Here is a 16,414-nt window from a genome sequence, read left to right as displayed (position 1 = left end):
TATGAGGTTATAACTCTGGAACGCTTCAACGGATCCCAGTGATTCTGACATTGTTTTCTCGTGACATATTGTACTTCATGATAGTGGTAAAAATTCTTTGATAGTACCTGCGTTTATTTGTGAAAAAACGGAAATTAGGCGAAAATTATGAAAATTTCACAATTTTCCAACTTTGATTTTTTTATGCAATTAAATCACAGAGATATGTCACACAAAATACTTAATAAGTATAATTTCTCACATGTCTACTTTACATCAGCACAATTTTGGAACCAAAATTTTTTTTGTTAGGGAGTTATAAGAGTTAAAAGTTGACCAGCAATTTCTCATTTTTTTAGGGACCACATCTCATTTGAAGTCATTTTGAGGGGTCTATATGATAGAAAATACCCAAGTGTGACACCATTCTAAAAACTGCACCCCTCAAGGTGCTCAAAACCATATTCAAGAAGTTTATTAACCCTTCTGGTGCTTCACAGGAATTTTTGGAATGTTTAAATAAAAATGAACATTTAACTTTTTTCACAAAAAATTTACTTCAGCTCCAATTTGTTTTATTTTTACCAAGGGTAACAGGAGAAAATGGACCCCAAAAGTTGTTGTACAATTTGTCCTGAGTACACTGATACCCCATATGTGGGGGTAAACCACTGTTTGGGTGCATGACAGAGCTCGGAAGCGAAGGAGCGCCATTTGACTTTTCAATGCAAAATTGACTGGAATCGAGATGGGACACCATGTTGCGTTTGGAGAGCCCCTGATGTGCCTAAACATTGAAACCCCCCACAAGTGACACCATTTTGGAAAGCAGACCCCCTAAGGAACTTATCTAGAGGTGTGGTGAGCACTTTGACCCACCAAGTGCTTCACAGAAGTTTATAATGCAGAACCGTAAAAATAAAAAAATCATATTTTTTCACAAAAATTATCTTTTTGCCCCCAATTTTTTATTTTACCAAGGGTAAGAGAAGAAATTAGACCCCAAAAGTTGTTGTACAATTTGTCCCGAGTACGCCGATACCCCACATGTGGGGGTAAACCACTGTTTGGGCGCATGGGAGAGCTCGGAAGGGAAGGAGCGCCGTTTGACTTTTCAATGCAAAATTGACAGGAATTGAGATGGGACGCCATGTTGCGTTTGGAGAGCCACTGATGTGCCTAAACATTGAAACCCCCAACAAGTGACACCATTTTGGAAAGTAGACCCCCTAAGGAACTTATCTAGATGTGTTTTGAGTGCGTTGGCCCACCAAGGGCTTCACAGAAGTTTATAATGCAGAGCCGTGAAAATAAAACAAAAATTTTTTCCCACAAAAATTATTTTTTAGCCCCCAGTTTTGTATTTCCCCGAGGGTAACAGGAGAAATTGGACCCCGAAATTTGTTGTCCAATTTGTCCTGAGTACGCTGATACCCCATATGTGGGGGAGAACCACTGTTTGGGCGCATGGGAGGGCTCGGAAGGGAAGGAGCGCCATTTGGAATGCAGACTTAGATGGAATGGTCTGCAGGTGTCACATTGCGTTTGCAGAGCCCCTAGTGTACCTAAACAGTAGAAACAAGTGACAAGTGACACCATTTTGGAAAGTAGACCCCCTAAGGAACTTATCTAGATGTGTTGTGAGAATTTTGAACCCCCAAGTGTTTCACTACAGTTTATAACGCAGAGCCGTAAAAATAAAAAATCTTTTTTTTTCCCACAAAAAAATTATTTTTAGCCCCCAGTTTTGTATTTTCCCAAGGGTAACAGGAGAAACTGGACCCAAAAATTTGTTGTCCTATTTGTCCTGAGTATGCTGATACCCCATATGTTGGGGTACACCCCTGTTTGGGCACACGGGAGAGCTCGGAAGGGAAGGAGCACTGTTTTACTTTTTCAACGCAGAATTGGCTGGAATTGAGATCGGACGCCATGTCGCGTTTGGAGAGCCCCTGATGTGCCTAAACAGTGGAAACCCCCCAATTATAACTGAAACCCTAATCCAAACACACCCCTTACCCTAATCCCAACCGTAACCCTAACCACACCTCTAACCCTGACACACCCCTAACCCTAATCCCAACCCTATTCCCAACTGTAAATGTAATCTAAACCCTAACCGTAACTTTAGCCCCAACCCTAACCCTAACTTTAGCCCCAACCCTAACTGTAGCCCCAACCCTAACCCTAGCCCCAACCCTAGCCCTAACCCTAGCCCTAACCCTAATGGGAAGATGGAAATAAATACATTTTTTAAATTTTTCCCTAACTAAGGGGGTGATGAAGGGGGTTTGATTTACTTTTATAGCGTTTTTTTTAGCGGATTTTTATGATTGGCAGCCGTCACACACTGAAAGACGCTTTTTATTGCAAAAAATATTTTTTGCGTTACCACATTTTGAGAGCTATAATTTTTCCATGTTTTGGTCCACAGAGTCATGTGAGGTCTTGTTTTTTGCGGGACGAGTTGACGTTTTTATTGGTAACATTTTCGGGCACGTGACATTTTTTGATCGCTTTTTATTCCGATTTTTGTGAGGCAGAATGACCAAAAACCAGCTATTCATGAATTTCTTTTGGGGGAGGCGTTTATACCGTTCCGCGTTTGGTAAAATTGATAAAGCAGTTTTATTCTTCGGGTCAGTACGATTACAGCGACGCCTCATTTATATCATTTTTTTATGTTTTGGCGCTTTTATACGATAAAAACTATTTTATAGAAAAAATAATTATTTTTGCATCGCTTTATTCTCAGGACTATAACTTTTTTAATTTTTTTGCTGATGATGCTGTATGGCGGCTCGTTTTTTGCGGGACAAGATGACGTTGTCAGCGGTACCATGGTTATTTAGATCTGTCTTTTTGATCGCGTGTTATTCCACTTTTTGTTCGGCGGTATGATAATAAAGTGTTGTTTTTTGCCTCGTTTTTTTTTTTTCTTACGGTGTTTACTGAAGGGGTTAACTAGTGGGCCAGTTTTATAGGTGGGGTCGTTATGGACGCGGCGATACTAAATATGTGTACTTTTATTGTTTTTTTTTTTATTTAGATAAAGAAATGTATTGATGGGAATAATATTTTTTTTTATTATACTTTAGGAATATTTTTTTGTATTTTTTTTTTTTACACATTTGGAAAAATTTTTTTTTTACTTTGTCCCGGGGGGGGGACATCACAGATCGGTGATCTGACAGAGTGCTGTGCAAACTGTCAGATCACCAATCTGTCTCAGAGCACTGCAGGCTTCACAGTTCCTGCTCTGAGCAGGCTCTGTGAAGCCACCTCCCTCCCTGCAGGACCCGGATGCCGCGGCCATCTTGGATTCGGGCCTGCTACAGGGAGGGAGGTAGGGAGCCCCCTCCCTGCGCGATGCTTCCCTGTACCGCCGGCACATCGCGATCATGTTTGATCGCGGTGTGCCGGGGGCGGTCCGTGACCGCTCCTGGCACATAGTGCCGGATGTCAGCTGCGATAGGCAGCTGACACCCGGCTGCGATCAGCGGCGCTCCCCCCGTGAGAGCTGCCAATCGCATATGACGTACTTTCCCGTCGGTGGTCATAGGGACCCACCCCACCTCGACGGGATAGTACGTCTAATGTCAGAAAGGGGTTAAAGCCCGGCAACAGGGAGGGTTTCAATGGAGCTCCATAATGACAAGCACGGAGGTCCTCAACATACCCCCGGCTGTCACTGCAACTCATCAGCGACCCGCGATCAGGTGACAGGCGCACCGATGGGTGCTTCAAATGACACGCCCCCCATGCCTGTGCGCTGTTAATGCCGCTGTCAGAGTTTCACACTAACATTTAATAGGTTATCAATCCCTGCCAGCGCTTCACGCCACCTGCAATTGTTGGAGGTAGGTCATGGTAGTAACACAGCCATTTCCTGCCGATTCACCCCATTAGCCAGCTCCACACACCTGCTTCTGACTTGCATGTACATGTACGGAGGATGTCGTGAAGGGGTTAAGAGACTCACACATTTCAACACTGGTACAATTTACTCTAACAAGCTCTCATTTTTTGGAGTAGTGTGAGAAAAACCAAATCTGAATTTGCCAATATGTATTTATGATGTTTCTTTACACAGCAGATATGAAAGAAAAAAATTATATGAAACTAATATCACAATCAATTACAAAATCCAGAGAAACTTTAAAGACAAAACTTTTTCTCTGTATACTGGCTTTTCAGTCATGAATCATTTTGCTAATTGGACTTCACTGGTGAACTTCCCATCCATCACAAGGCTATCTACAGCCAAGCGAGATGGAAATGATGACTGCATGTCAGCAAAGATGAGAAGATCACCTTGTCCTGTTTCCGCAGTCAAATTAAGTCTATAAATAGAGTACATAGGAATCACGTCCACTGATCGAACCTTTGCAGAATGAATAAATCTCACTGAATGTCTTGTTTAATGGGGCAAAGCAGATTTGGGCATTTTTAGGAATTCATTTTCTAAACAATGGTTACGCTGGAAGACAATCTGTCAGAAAAGTGCAGAGCGATGCTTTATTGTACACACAAGAGATGCAGCAGAGAGATGTTCCCAAATAGTTTGATCCAGGGGAAACATGACTGACATTTCTGATCACTGACAAGAGTATCAGCGTACAGGAATCTAGAATATATCCTATCAGTAAATAAGCAAGCCACTACTTTGCTATTGATAACCTGTTCCTTCAAGAGGAGCTACAGTTCTCAGCTTTGGCCACTAAGCAGTGTATGGAGCTGCTCGGTGCAGTGTAGCTGCTGGAGCTGTTAACAGCTGATCGGTGGGAAAGCTGGCCCCCAATAATCTTATACTGAAAATATGCCATTAATATCAAAGTACTGGACAGCACATTTAATTCATTCTTCTGTACATACTGGTAACATATAACTATCCACCCATGTAGATATCTTCCTACCTATCCATCTTCTATTTTTTTATAAGATATATAATATAAGCTTACAACGTTTAGAACTGAATCTTCCATTTCAGCAACTGTGGATTCCTGCAACGACAAGAAAACAAAGCCCATTAGAAATAAAAGCGCAGAAACTAATAGGCTTATAATAATTTACATTATTTTGCCCTACGTTAGGTTAATATGTCACATCATTTCTGATAAATATTTTAATGAGTATTAATTATATGTACAATAAAACCACTCATCAGAAGTGGAACTGGAAGAATATTTAAGGTTGTTTGACACTGGACTGTTCTTTTATTTTCGGGCATCATGAAACCGGCGCTAGCTCCTGTTTCTTCTGTATAAAAATACATTGTATCTTTCAATAGTAGAGAAAACATACATCCGCACTGCTCAAAGGTCCAACTCAGTGACCGTATTATAATATCGGTCTAGCACCACAGAAAGTGATACTGGCTGTATGAATCCTTTACACCTGAATCAACGGGGTGCTGCTGCCAGGAAAAATGTGTGCAGAATCCAAATGGCAAAAAAGAAAAAGTAGGCGCGCACTTACCCTGTTGCGGTGAATATCACTTTATTAGGACATATAAACAAACGGATAGCAGGGAGGGATAGGGTCAGCCACGGACAACGATCGTTTCGTGCTCTACGGCACTTCAACGGGTCCTAATGCTGAGTGGAACAGGAAGGAGTTTTATAGACCCATCTGGATCCCAGACTCCTCCCCCTGGACTCCAAACATAAACAGTGTTACATTTAAAACAAAATGGTATTAAAAACAACAATAATAAAATAACACATGCTGAGAACTACAAATAAACCGAATACAGCTTTTAGAAACCAAGATTGAGACTCCATTAGAACAGGGAAAGGAGCTCCAAGGTTAATAGACCATCTACACACTTGCCATGCAGGAGATGCCCAAGTACTAAGATTTGCGGGTTTGGAGCGGGTCTCGTTGCCTGAGGGAGGAGGGGATTTGCGCCGCCTCCTGCTGCGCAGAGAAGCCAGATGGATCCTGCGCGCAGACGCAGCAGGACCATCTGGTTTAAATGACAAAGTCGACATGTCGGTTTTCTTATAAAAGTGTCTCAATCTTGGTTTCTAAAAGCTGTATTCGGTTTATTTGTAGTTCTCAGCATGTGCTATTTTATTATTGTTGTTTTTAATACCATTTTGTTTTAAATGTAACACTGTTTATGTTTGGAGTCCAGGGGGAGGAGTCTGGGATCCAGATGGGTCTATAAAACTCCTTCCTGTTCCACTCAGCATTAGGACCCGTTGAAGTGCCGTAGAGCACGAAACGATCGTTGTCCGTGGCTGACCCTATCCCTCCCTGCTATCCGTTTGTTTAAATACATTGTATCTTTGTCTGTACAGCCAAGAAGGTAAAAATATCAACATATACACTTAGGTCCAAAAATATTTAGACAGTGACACTAGTTTTGGCAATTTAGGTGTTTGCCAAAACATATTCAAGATACAGTTATATATGGACTTAAAGTGCAGACTCTCTGCTTTAATTTGAGGGGTTTAGGAATTACAGCTATTTAATATGCAGACGCCTTTTTTTTTTTTTTTTTTTTTTTTAAAGAGACCAAACGTACTTGGACAATTATTTCAAAATCTCTTTAATGGGCTTTTCCCTGTTAAGCCGTCATCAATTAAGCAGGTAAAAGATCTGGAGATGATTCCAGGTGTGGCAATTGCATTTGGAAGTTGTTGCTGTGAACCCACAACATTCAGTCAAAGGAGCTCTCAATTGAAGAGAAACAGACCATCATTAGGCTGAAAAAAGAAGAAATCCATCAGAGATAAAAGTGTTATGAGTGGCCAAATCAAACGTTATTCTACAAATATATGAGCACATTGGTGAGCTTGGGAACTCAAAATGGCCTGAATGTCCACAGAAGACAACAGGGGTAGATTATCACAAAATCCTTTTCACGGTTAAGAAAAACACCTTCACAACATCCAACCAAGTGAAGAACACGGTCCAGGAAGTAGGTGTCCCAGTATTTAAGTCTACCATAAACAGATGACTTCATGAGAGCAAATGCAGAGGGGTTACCACAAGATGTAACCCATTAATACACCTTAAAAATAAAAAGGCCAGATTAGACTTTGCCAAAAAAACATTTAAAACAGCCAGCCCAGTAATGGAAAAGCATTTTTTGGACAGATGAAACAAAGATCAACCTGTACAAGAATGATGAAATGAAAAAGTATAGAGAAAACTTGGAACCGCTCATGATCTAAAGAACACCACATCATGTGTAAAACATGGTGGAGGCAGTGTGAAAGCATGGGCATGTAATGATACTGGATCACTAGTGTTTATTGATGATGTGACTGAAGACAGGACCAGCCAAATGAATTCTAAAGTGTGCAGGGCTATACTTTCTTCTCAGATTAACCAAATGCAGCTAGGTTGATTGGACAGATTCACAGGACAGAATAACAATAACCTAAAAGCATACTGCAAAACCAACACAGGATTTTATTTAAGGCAAAGAAGTAAAAAATCTGCAATGGCCAAGTCAATCACCAATCTCAACCCCCATCGAGCATGCATTTCACATGCTTAAGACAAAATTGAAGGCAGAAAAATCCACAAACAATCAATAACTAAAGTGAGCTGCAATAAAGGCCTGTTAGAGCATCACAATGGAAGAAACACAGTGTTTGGTGACATCCTTGGCTTCCAAAATTCAGCCACTGCTTGCAAAGGATTCTCTACAATGTATTAAAAATTAACATTTTATTTATGGTAAAGTTAATTGGTCCAATTACTTTTTAGCCCCTGAAATGAGGAGGATTTGTAGAAAAATGGTTGCAATTAATAAACGTGTTGCAGAATTTTTTGGTCCAACCCATTTAATTAAACCTGAAAGCCTACACTTCAACTGCATCTCAGCTGTTTCATTTTAAATCAAAAATAGTGACATGAAGAGCTTAAATCACGAAGAATTGGCTAATGTCCAAATATTTCTAGACCTAAATTGGCATGTAAAAGAAGTTTGGGCACCCTTGATTAAAAATACTGTTATTGTGAACAGTTAAGCAAGTTGAAAAAAAAAAAAAAGATATTTATATCTATATATATATGTGTGTATGTGTGTGTGTGTGTGTGTGTGTGTGTTTGTGTGTATATGCACGTGCATAAGCCGAGATTTTCAGCACTTTTTTGTGTGCTGAAAACGCCCCCTTGCTTATATGCGAGTTATTGTCCAGAAAGCCGGCGGGGGAGGGAGAGCGGCGGAGCAGCGGCAGGAGCTGGTAACAGAAGACATCATACTCACTCTCCTGGTGCGGTCGCTGCATCTCCGTCCCGATGCCTCTTCCTGTGCTGAGCGGTCACGTAGTACTGCTCATTAAGGTAATGAATATGCACGTGTCTCCACTCCCATAGGCATGGAGTGCATATTCATTACCTTAATGAGCAGTACCACATGACCGCTCAGCACAGGAGAGCTGCCGCGCTGGGACAACGGAGATGCAGTGACGGCGCGAGGGGGGTGAGTAGGACAGGGGGAAGTGAGCCATGCATACAACGATGGGACTGGGCGTGAGCCACACGGGACCAGGGGAGCCATGCATACAATAGGGGGAGCCACACATACCAGGACAGGACGGAGGAGCCACATACCAGGACAGCGAAGGGGGGGAGCAATACATATCAGGACAGCGATGGGGTGAGCCACGCATAGCAGGACAGGGATGAGGGGACAATGCAAACATGGCTTATACTCGAGCCAATAAGCTTACCCCGTTTTCCGTGGCAAAATTAGGTGCCTCGGCTTATACACGTGTGTGTGTGTGTGTGTGTGTGTGTGTGTGTGTGTGTGTGTGTGTGTGTGTGTGTGTGTGTGTGTGTGTGTGTGTGTGTGTATATATATATATATATATATATATATATATATATATATATATATATATATATATATATATATATATATTAGCATGGCTAAAGGGTTTGTAGTCGATGGGAGGTATGTGCCACATAAGTGCCTGGTTGCTGTAATGTAGCCCGGAGTATTCCTTTCTTGCACATAATCTTGTATATGTGTTTCAGGACCTGTGGTAATGTCAGACCACATGGCTAATCATGTGATGGGTTACTGGGTGGGGTTAGCTCTTTATAAGACTGGCTAATCCTTTACACAGCAGATATGTGTGGAGGTGAAACCCTCCTGAGTGTGTTACGGCTTCAGGACTGAGCCGGATGAACTGGACACTTGCTTTTCTTTGCCTGAACCAAAGGCCCATTTTGCTTTCTGTTATTTGCCACATGGTTTATGAAGCAATAAACCCAGTGAACTTTAAAGGAACACGTATCCTGAGTGTCAGCCGTCGCAGCTGAGTGAGTGAAATCCTTACTATATATATATATATATATATATATATATATATATATATATATATATATATATATATATATATTTATATATATATATATATATAATTGTCTAAGGGGTACTTCCGTCTTTCTGTCCCGGAAATCCCGCGTTGCTGATTGGTCTCGGCAGCTGCCTGTCATAGCTGCCGCGACCAGTCAGCAACGGGCAGTCCGATTAATCCCTCTCCTACTCCCCTGCAGTCAGTGCCCGGCGCCCACTCCAGAATCCCCTCCAGTCACCACTCACACAGGGTTAATGGCAGCGGTAACGGGCCGCGGTGTAACGCGGTGCTGCCTATGCAGCATCAATAGTAAAAATATGTCATGTTAAAAATAATTTAAAAAAAACAAAAAACCTGCTATACTCACCATCCGCCGCTTTTCCCGCTCCTCGGGACGCTCCGGTGACCGCTCCATGCAAGCGGCAGGTTCCGGTGGCAAGGATTGTATGCAACAAGGACCTGCCATGATATCACGGTCATGTGACCGCGATGTCATCACAGGTCCTGCGTTCATACCAGCCCTGGGACCGGAAGCTGCCGCTTGCAATGGAGCGGTCACCGGAGCGTTCCGAGGAGCGGGAAAGGCGGCGAATGGTGAGTATAGCTGGACTTTAACGGGCTTTCGGAAGGTGAGTATATGTTTATTTTTTATTTTAAGTCTCTATACTACGTGGCTCTGTGCTGTTTACTCCGTCACTGTGCAATATACTACGTGACTGGGCAATATACTACGTGGCTGGGCAATATACTACGTGACTGGGCAATATACTACGTGGCTGGGCAATATACTACGTGACTGGGCAATATACTACGTGACTGGGCAATATACTACGTGGCTGGGCAATATACTACATGACTGGGCAATATACTACGTGAATGGGCAATATACTACGTGCCTCTGTGCTGTATACTCCGTCGCTGTGCAATATACTACGTGGCTGGGCAATACACTACGTGGCTGGGCAATACACTACGTGGCTGGGCAATACACTACGTGGCTGGGCAATACACTACGTGGCTGGGCAATATACTACATGACTGGGCAATATACTACGTGACTGGGCAATATACTACGTGGCTGGGCAATATACTACGTGGCTGGGCAATATACTACGTGCCTCTGTGCTGCATACTCCGTCGCTGTGCAATACACTACGTGGCTGGGCAATACGCATTTCTGGAGACTAAGCTCCCTTAATGATGACATGATTAAGGAAGCTTAGTCTCCCGAAATGCGTTGAGATTCTTACCCATATGGTTCGTGCTGAAGCCTGTATCCTCTATGCTTAAAGTTTGTGAATAAAGAAAACTCTTTTTTACGGATTTGGTGAAGCTGGACATTCTCTTCTTTTTTGGGGGGACTTTATACGCCCGGACACAGCGGGTCTGTGCTCCTGAAGCTTTATTTATGCATCACGGGTGAGCTGGCTTATATTTCATCATACTTTTGACTCATGTGCAGCATGTCATCTATTAGTGTACATTAGTATAGATTATATCTTTTTCACACATGCTGTTGCTTAGTTTTATTCCTCCCATCCAGTAGAAGTAATTTTCATTTTTCGTGCCAAGATGTAGAATCTTCTATTTCTCCACGTTAAATACCATTCTATTAGTCGCTGCCCATTGTTCAAGCTTATCTACATTCTTCTGAATCCTCTCCTTCTGCTCTAGTGTTAGCTATCCTTCCTAGCTTTGCATCGTCTGCAAATTTGATTAGTTTACCTTCATTTCCCTTATCTAGATCAGTTATGAAAATGTTGAACAACACTGGAGACAAGACAGAGCGTTGTGGTATCTCATTTGAAACACTCTTCCAATTAGATGTGTAACCATTTATTACAACTCTTTGAGTACGATCACTGAGCCAGTTATGAATTAACCTAACCATAGCCTTGTCAATCCCATACTTAGTCATTTTTTCAATAAGGCTAGTATGAGATACTTTATCAAATGCTTTGCTGAAGTCGAGACATACTACATCTACCGAATTTCCCTGATCCATCACAGAGGGAAATTAGATTAGTCTAGCATGACTTATTTGCTACAAAGCCATGCTGGATCTGGTTAATTACTGTATTCTTATCCAAGTACTTACAAACATGTGGTTTAATAATTTGTTCAAAGATCTTTCCTGGAGTAGAAGTAAGGCTCACTGGCCTGCAAATTCCTGCCTCGATTTTCATACCGTTTTTGAAGATAGGGACAACATTTGACCTTCTCCAATCTTCTGGGATGTCTCCTGTTCTAGAGGATTTTTGAAAGATTCTGGCTAGTGATTCATTTTTTTTCATAACCCTAGGATGTAATTCACCTGGACCAGGAGATTTAAATTAATTTAAATTAGCCAAGTTTTCCCCCAGCATCAATCTGTTTATAGATAGCGTGGATTTTTTATTCCTTTAATGGCACAGTGAAGATCAATTGATGTTACAATTGCTTTCTTAGAGAACAAAGATGCAAAATAGGAATTTAAAAGTTTGGCCTTCAACATTATGTTGGACCACTTTACCCTTTACATCTTGCAAAAATCCAATACCATCTTTGACTTTTCTTTTGACATATCCCCAAAATCCTTTTTACTGCTTTTGCCCTCCCTTGCAAGCCTCACTTCATTGTTGGTTTTAGCTCTTCTAATGCTTGCCCTGCATACCGTGCAAACAGCATTATATTCTTCTTTAGATATGCCCTCCTTTTTCCATGTAATATCATTTATTTTTTTTCCTTTTTAACAAGTGATTAAGTTCTGTGTTCATCCATCCTGGTCTCTTTAAATGCTTCCAATTCTTCCTTCTTTTTGAGATTGTTACCAATTGTGCAATGAGAATTTCATTTAGCAAAATCTCCCATCCTTCTTGAACATTTCTGTCCTTTAGAACATCTAAGCATTGGACTTTTCCTGCCCTCTTTCGGAGTCCATTAAAACTTGCCTTTTTGAAGTCCAACCTTAAAGGGAACCGGTCACCCCACAAAATCGAAGATGAGCTAAACCCACCAGAATCAAGGGCTTATCTACAGCATTCTGTAATGCTGTAAATAAGCCCCCGATGCATCCTGAAAGATGAGAAAAAGAGGTTAGATTATACTCACCTGTGGGGGCGGTCCGGTCCGATGGGCATCGCGGTCCGGGGCCTCCTATCTTCATAGGATGATGTCCTCTTCTTGTCTGAGTATAACCTAACCTCTTTTTCTCATCTTTCAGGATACATTGGGGGGCTTATTTACAGCATTACAGAATGCTATGGATAAGCCCCTGATGACATTACAGAATGCTATGCCATGCTATGGCATTACAGAATGCTATGGATAAGCCCCTGATGACGGTGGGCTTAGCTCATCTTCGAGTTTAGGGGTGACAGGTTCCCTTTAAAGTCTGAGTCCTTGCTGGTCTTTCTCCTCTTGTAATCCAAAATGTGATGATCACATGATCGCAGCCTCCTAAATTCCCAGCCACTTTTACTTCCTCAACCATTTCCTCCCTATTGGTAAGAATTAGGTCCAAGATTGCAGATCCTTTTGCTCTCTCTTCTACCTTTTGAAAAATATAGTTGTCAACAAGAGAAGATAAGAATTTTCTTGGCCCATTACTTTTTCCTGAGAGAGATTCCCAACCAACATATGGATAGTTGAAAGCTCCCATGATCAATAGGCCGGCCTTTTTTGAGAACAGAGACTTCTTTTCTAAAGATTTCATCCATATCTTCAGTTTGTTCAGGTGACCTATAGTGAACACCTACAATGGTGTACTTTCTGGTCTTCTCTCCATGTATTCTAACCCAGTTTCTACAGAGCAACCAGTCTTGGAAGAAAGGATCTCTGTGGAGATATGTTTTCCTAATATACAATGCAATACCTCCTCCCCTCTACTTAATCCTGTTTCTAATAAATAAATTGTAGCCTCTAGGTTTGTATTATAATCATGTGTATTATCCCACCAAGTATAGTATCCCACCAAGATATGCCTTTTACATCATATCTCTCTTCCTGTGTTAGCAGCTCCAAGATGTTTCCTATGTTTGTTTCCCATGCTCTGTACATTTGTATAGACACGTTTTAGTTTGAAGACAGTTTCTCGCGTTCTTCTATTTTCATTCAGCCATATATTTTCGTGTAAGTTTGTCTTTTCCTCTGGCAAGTCTGTAAAGATGAATACCAACATAAAATATGATGCTATGAAGTCTCATAAAATACAATATTTATGTGAAATATTAAAATACAGCTTTCCCTCTATTTGTGAAATGTTCCCCGTGCCCTTGGCTGCATAACAACCCCAAAACATGATTGACTGACCCCCATGCTTAAAGGGAACCTGTCACCTGAATTTGGCGGGACTGGTTTTGGGTCATATGGGCGGAGTTTTCGGGTGTTTGATTCACCCTTTCCTTACCTGCTGGCTGCATGCTGGCTGCAATATTGGATTGAAGTTCATTTTCTGTCCTCCATAGTAAACGCCTGCGCAAAGCAATCTTGCTTTGTGCAGGCGTGTACTATGGAGGACAGAGAATGAACTTCATTCCAATATTGCAGCCAGCATGCAGCCAGCAGGTAAGGAAAGGGTGAATCAAACACCCGAAAACTCCGCCCATATGACCCAAAACCAGTCCCGCCAAATTCAGGTGACAGAGTCCCTTTAATGATTGGCAAGATGTTCTTTTCCTGAAATCCTGAGCCCTTTTTGTCTCCACACATACCTTTGATCATTGTGGCCAAATAGTTCAATCTGAATCTCACTGGTCCACAGGACTTGTTTCCAAAATGCATCAGGGTTGTTTATATGTTCTTTAGCATACTTCTGAGGCTGAAGTTTACAGTGAGGATGTGGGAGAAGTTTTCTTCTGATGACTCTTCCATGAAGGCCATATTTGTGCAGGGGTACCACAACTCGAGTCTGCTAAATCTTTCTGAAGGTCTTTTACAGTCAAGAGGAGATTCTGATTTGCCTTTCTAGCAATCCTATAAGCAGCTCTCACTGAAATTTAGCTTGGGTGTCAAGGCCTTACCTTAACCTCCACTGTTCCTGTTAACTGCCATTTCTTAAAGGGAACCTGTCACCCCGAAAATCGCGGGTGAGGTAAGCCCACCGGCATCAGGGGCTTATCTACAGCATTCTGTAATGCTGTATTTAAGCCCCAGATGTTACCTGAAAGAGGAGAAAAAGACGTTATATTATACTCACCCAGGGGCGGTCCCGCTGCTGGTCCGGTCAAGCGGGTGTCTCTGGTCCACTCCGGCGCCTCCCATCTTCATTACAAGACGTCCTCTTCTGATCTTCAGCCACGGCTCCGGCGCAGGCGTACTTTGCTCTGCCCTGTTGAGGGCAGAGTAAAGTACTGTAGTGCGCAGGCGTCGGCCCTCTCTGACCTTTCCGGCGCCTGCGCACTGCAGTACTATCCTCTGCCATCAACAGGGCAGAGCAAAGTACGCCTGCGCCGGAGCCGTGGCTGAAGATCAGAAGAGGACGTCTTGTAATGAAGATGGGAGGCGCCGGAGCGGACCAGAGACACCCGTTTGACCGGACCAGCAGCGGGACCGCCCCAGCAGCGGGACCGCCCCTGGGTGAGTATAATATAACGTCTTTTTCTCCTCTTTCAGGTAACATCGGGGCTTATCCACAGCATTACAGAATGCTGTAGATAAGCCCCTGATGCCGGTGGGCTTACCTCACCCGCGATTTTCGGGGTGACAGGTTCCCTTTAATTAGATTTCGAACTGAGGAAAGGGCAACTTGAAAACACTTTGCAATCTTCTTATAGCCTTCTCCTGCTTTGTGGGAATCCACCATTTTCAGAGTGCTAAACAGCTGCTTAGAAGAACCCATGCTCATTTTTGGCAAAAGGCTAAAGGAGACTGGATTTTATAAAGCTGGGAAATTTGAATTACCAGGCGTTTCCGAACGATGATAGTGACCAACCCATGACCCTAAAAGGCTACTTAAGGTTTGAAACCTTGGTTCAAATTATCTGAGCACACATCTCCCAGGGTGCCCAAACTTTTGCATCAGCCCATTTTCTTTTTTGTAACTTTTAAAATGTAAAAGATGATAATGTATATTATTTTTTTTGCCTAAAATTCAAATGAAATGTGTCATCTTTAACTTTAGGTCTTTTAAAGATCATTTCATCTTCAGCTTGCTTAACTCTTCAAAAAAAACAGTAATTTTGACAAGGGGTGCCCAAACTTTTACATGCCACTGTAACTGTATGACGTCTCTGTCATGTTTCTGGGAACTTGAACTTTAGAAATCTGCAGCTCCAGCTGTAAGGTCACATGATCAGATCTGTCAGCTGCCTCGAATATAAAACATCATCACATGGGAAAGCTGCTTTTCTAATGGAGTAGGCTGATGTGCCGGTCAGATTGTGAGGAAGCTGCACCAACAAAAGAGGTGATCGATCTCCATCTTACAGTTATTTTGCCATCAGTTGTACTATATACTGAACACACAAAATACAGATAGAGTAAACGGGTGGTAATTAATTCTGAAATGAAAAGTTTGTCAGTATTTGTTTCATTGATCCAGTACCCAGTAAACAAATCTGGATTAATGTACCAAGATCTACACAAACCGACTCCATATGGGTTTCCTACATGATTCCTTAAAGGGACTCTGTCACCTGAATTTGGAGGGAACAATTTTCAGCCATAGGGGCGGGGTTTTCGGGTGTTTGATTCACCCTTTCCTTACCCGCTGGCTGCAATATTGGATTGAAGTTCATTCTCTGTCCTCCGTAGTACATGCCTGCACAAGGCAATCTTGCCTTGCGCAGGCGTGCACTATGGAGGACAGAGAATAAACTTCAATCCAATATTGCAGCCAGCATGCAGCCAGCAGGTAATGAAAGGGTGAATCAAACACCCGAAAACCCCGCCCCTATGGCTGAAAATTGTTCCCTCCAAATTCAGGTGACAGAGTCCCTTTAATCATGGGTATGTGCAGACAATCCAGAACTGGCAGCGCTTTGGAAGCAGCGCATGTTTGCCCACGTCCAAAGTGCTGCCGTCTATTGAACGCAGGTGAATCCGCATGTGTTCACTGAACAGTGCAGATTCACTGAGACCAATACATTCTATGGGTGAAATTTCTCTTGCGGAGACTCGAGTCTCTGAAA

At 42.3% G+C, this 16,414-nt stretch overlaps 1 protein-coding gene across 2 annotated transcripts in view; it reads right to left on the bottom strand.

Annotated features, from left to right (window-relative positions):
- The window catches only part of CNKSR3 (CNKSR family member 3), a 190,809-nt gene that overhangs the window by 48,587 nt on the left and 125,808 nt on the right, over positions 1-16,414 (bottom strand). For both annotated transcript variants that reach the window (XM_069769415.1, XM_069769416.1), the window contains exon 5: positions 4,941-4,982. In XM_069769415.1, coding sequence (XP_069625516.1) covers positions 4,941-4,982 — 42 coding nt within the window. The remainder of the gene's footprint in view (positions 1-4,940; positions 4,983-16,414) is intronic.

The sequence above is a fragment of the Ranitomeya imitator genome, chromosome 5 (genome assembly GCF_032444005.1).
Source record: "Ranitomeya imitator isolate aRanImi1 chromosome 5, aRanImi1.pri, whole genome shotgun sequence".
NCBI classification, from domain to species: Eukaryota; Metazoa; Chordata; class Amphibia; order Anura; family Dendrobatidae; genus Ranitomeya; species Ranitomeya imitator.
Note: the sequence above shows the minus strand (reverse complement) of the source record. Positions and strands in the feature narration are given on the sequence as shown.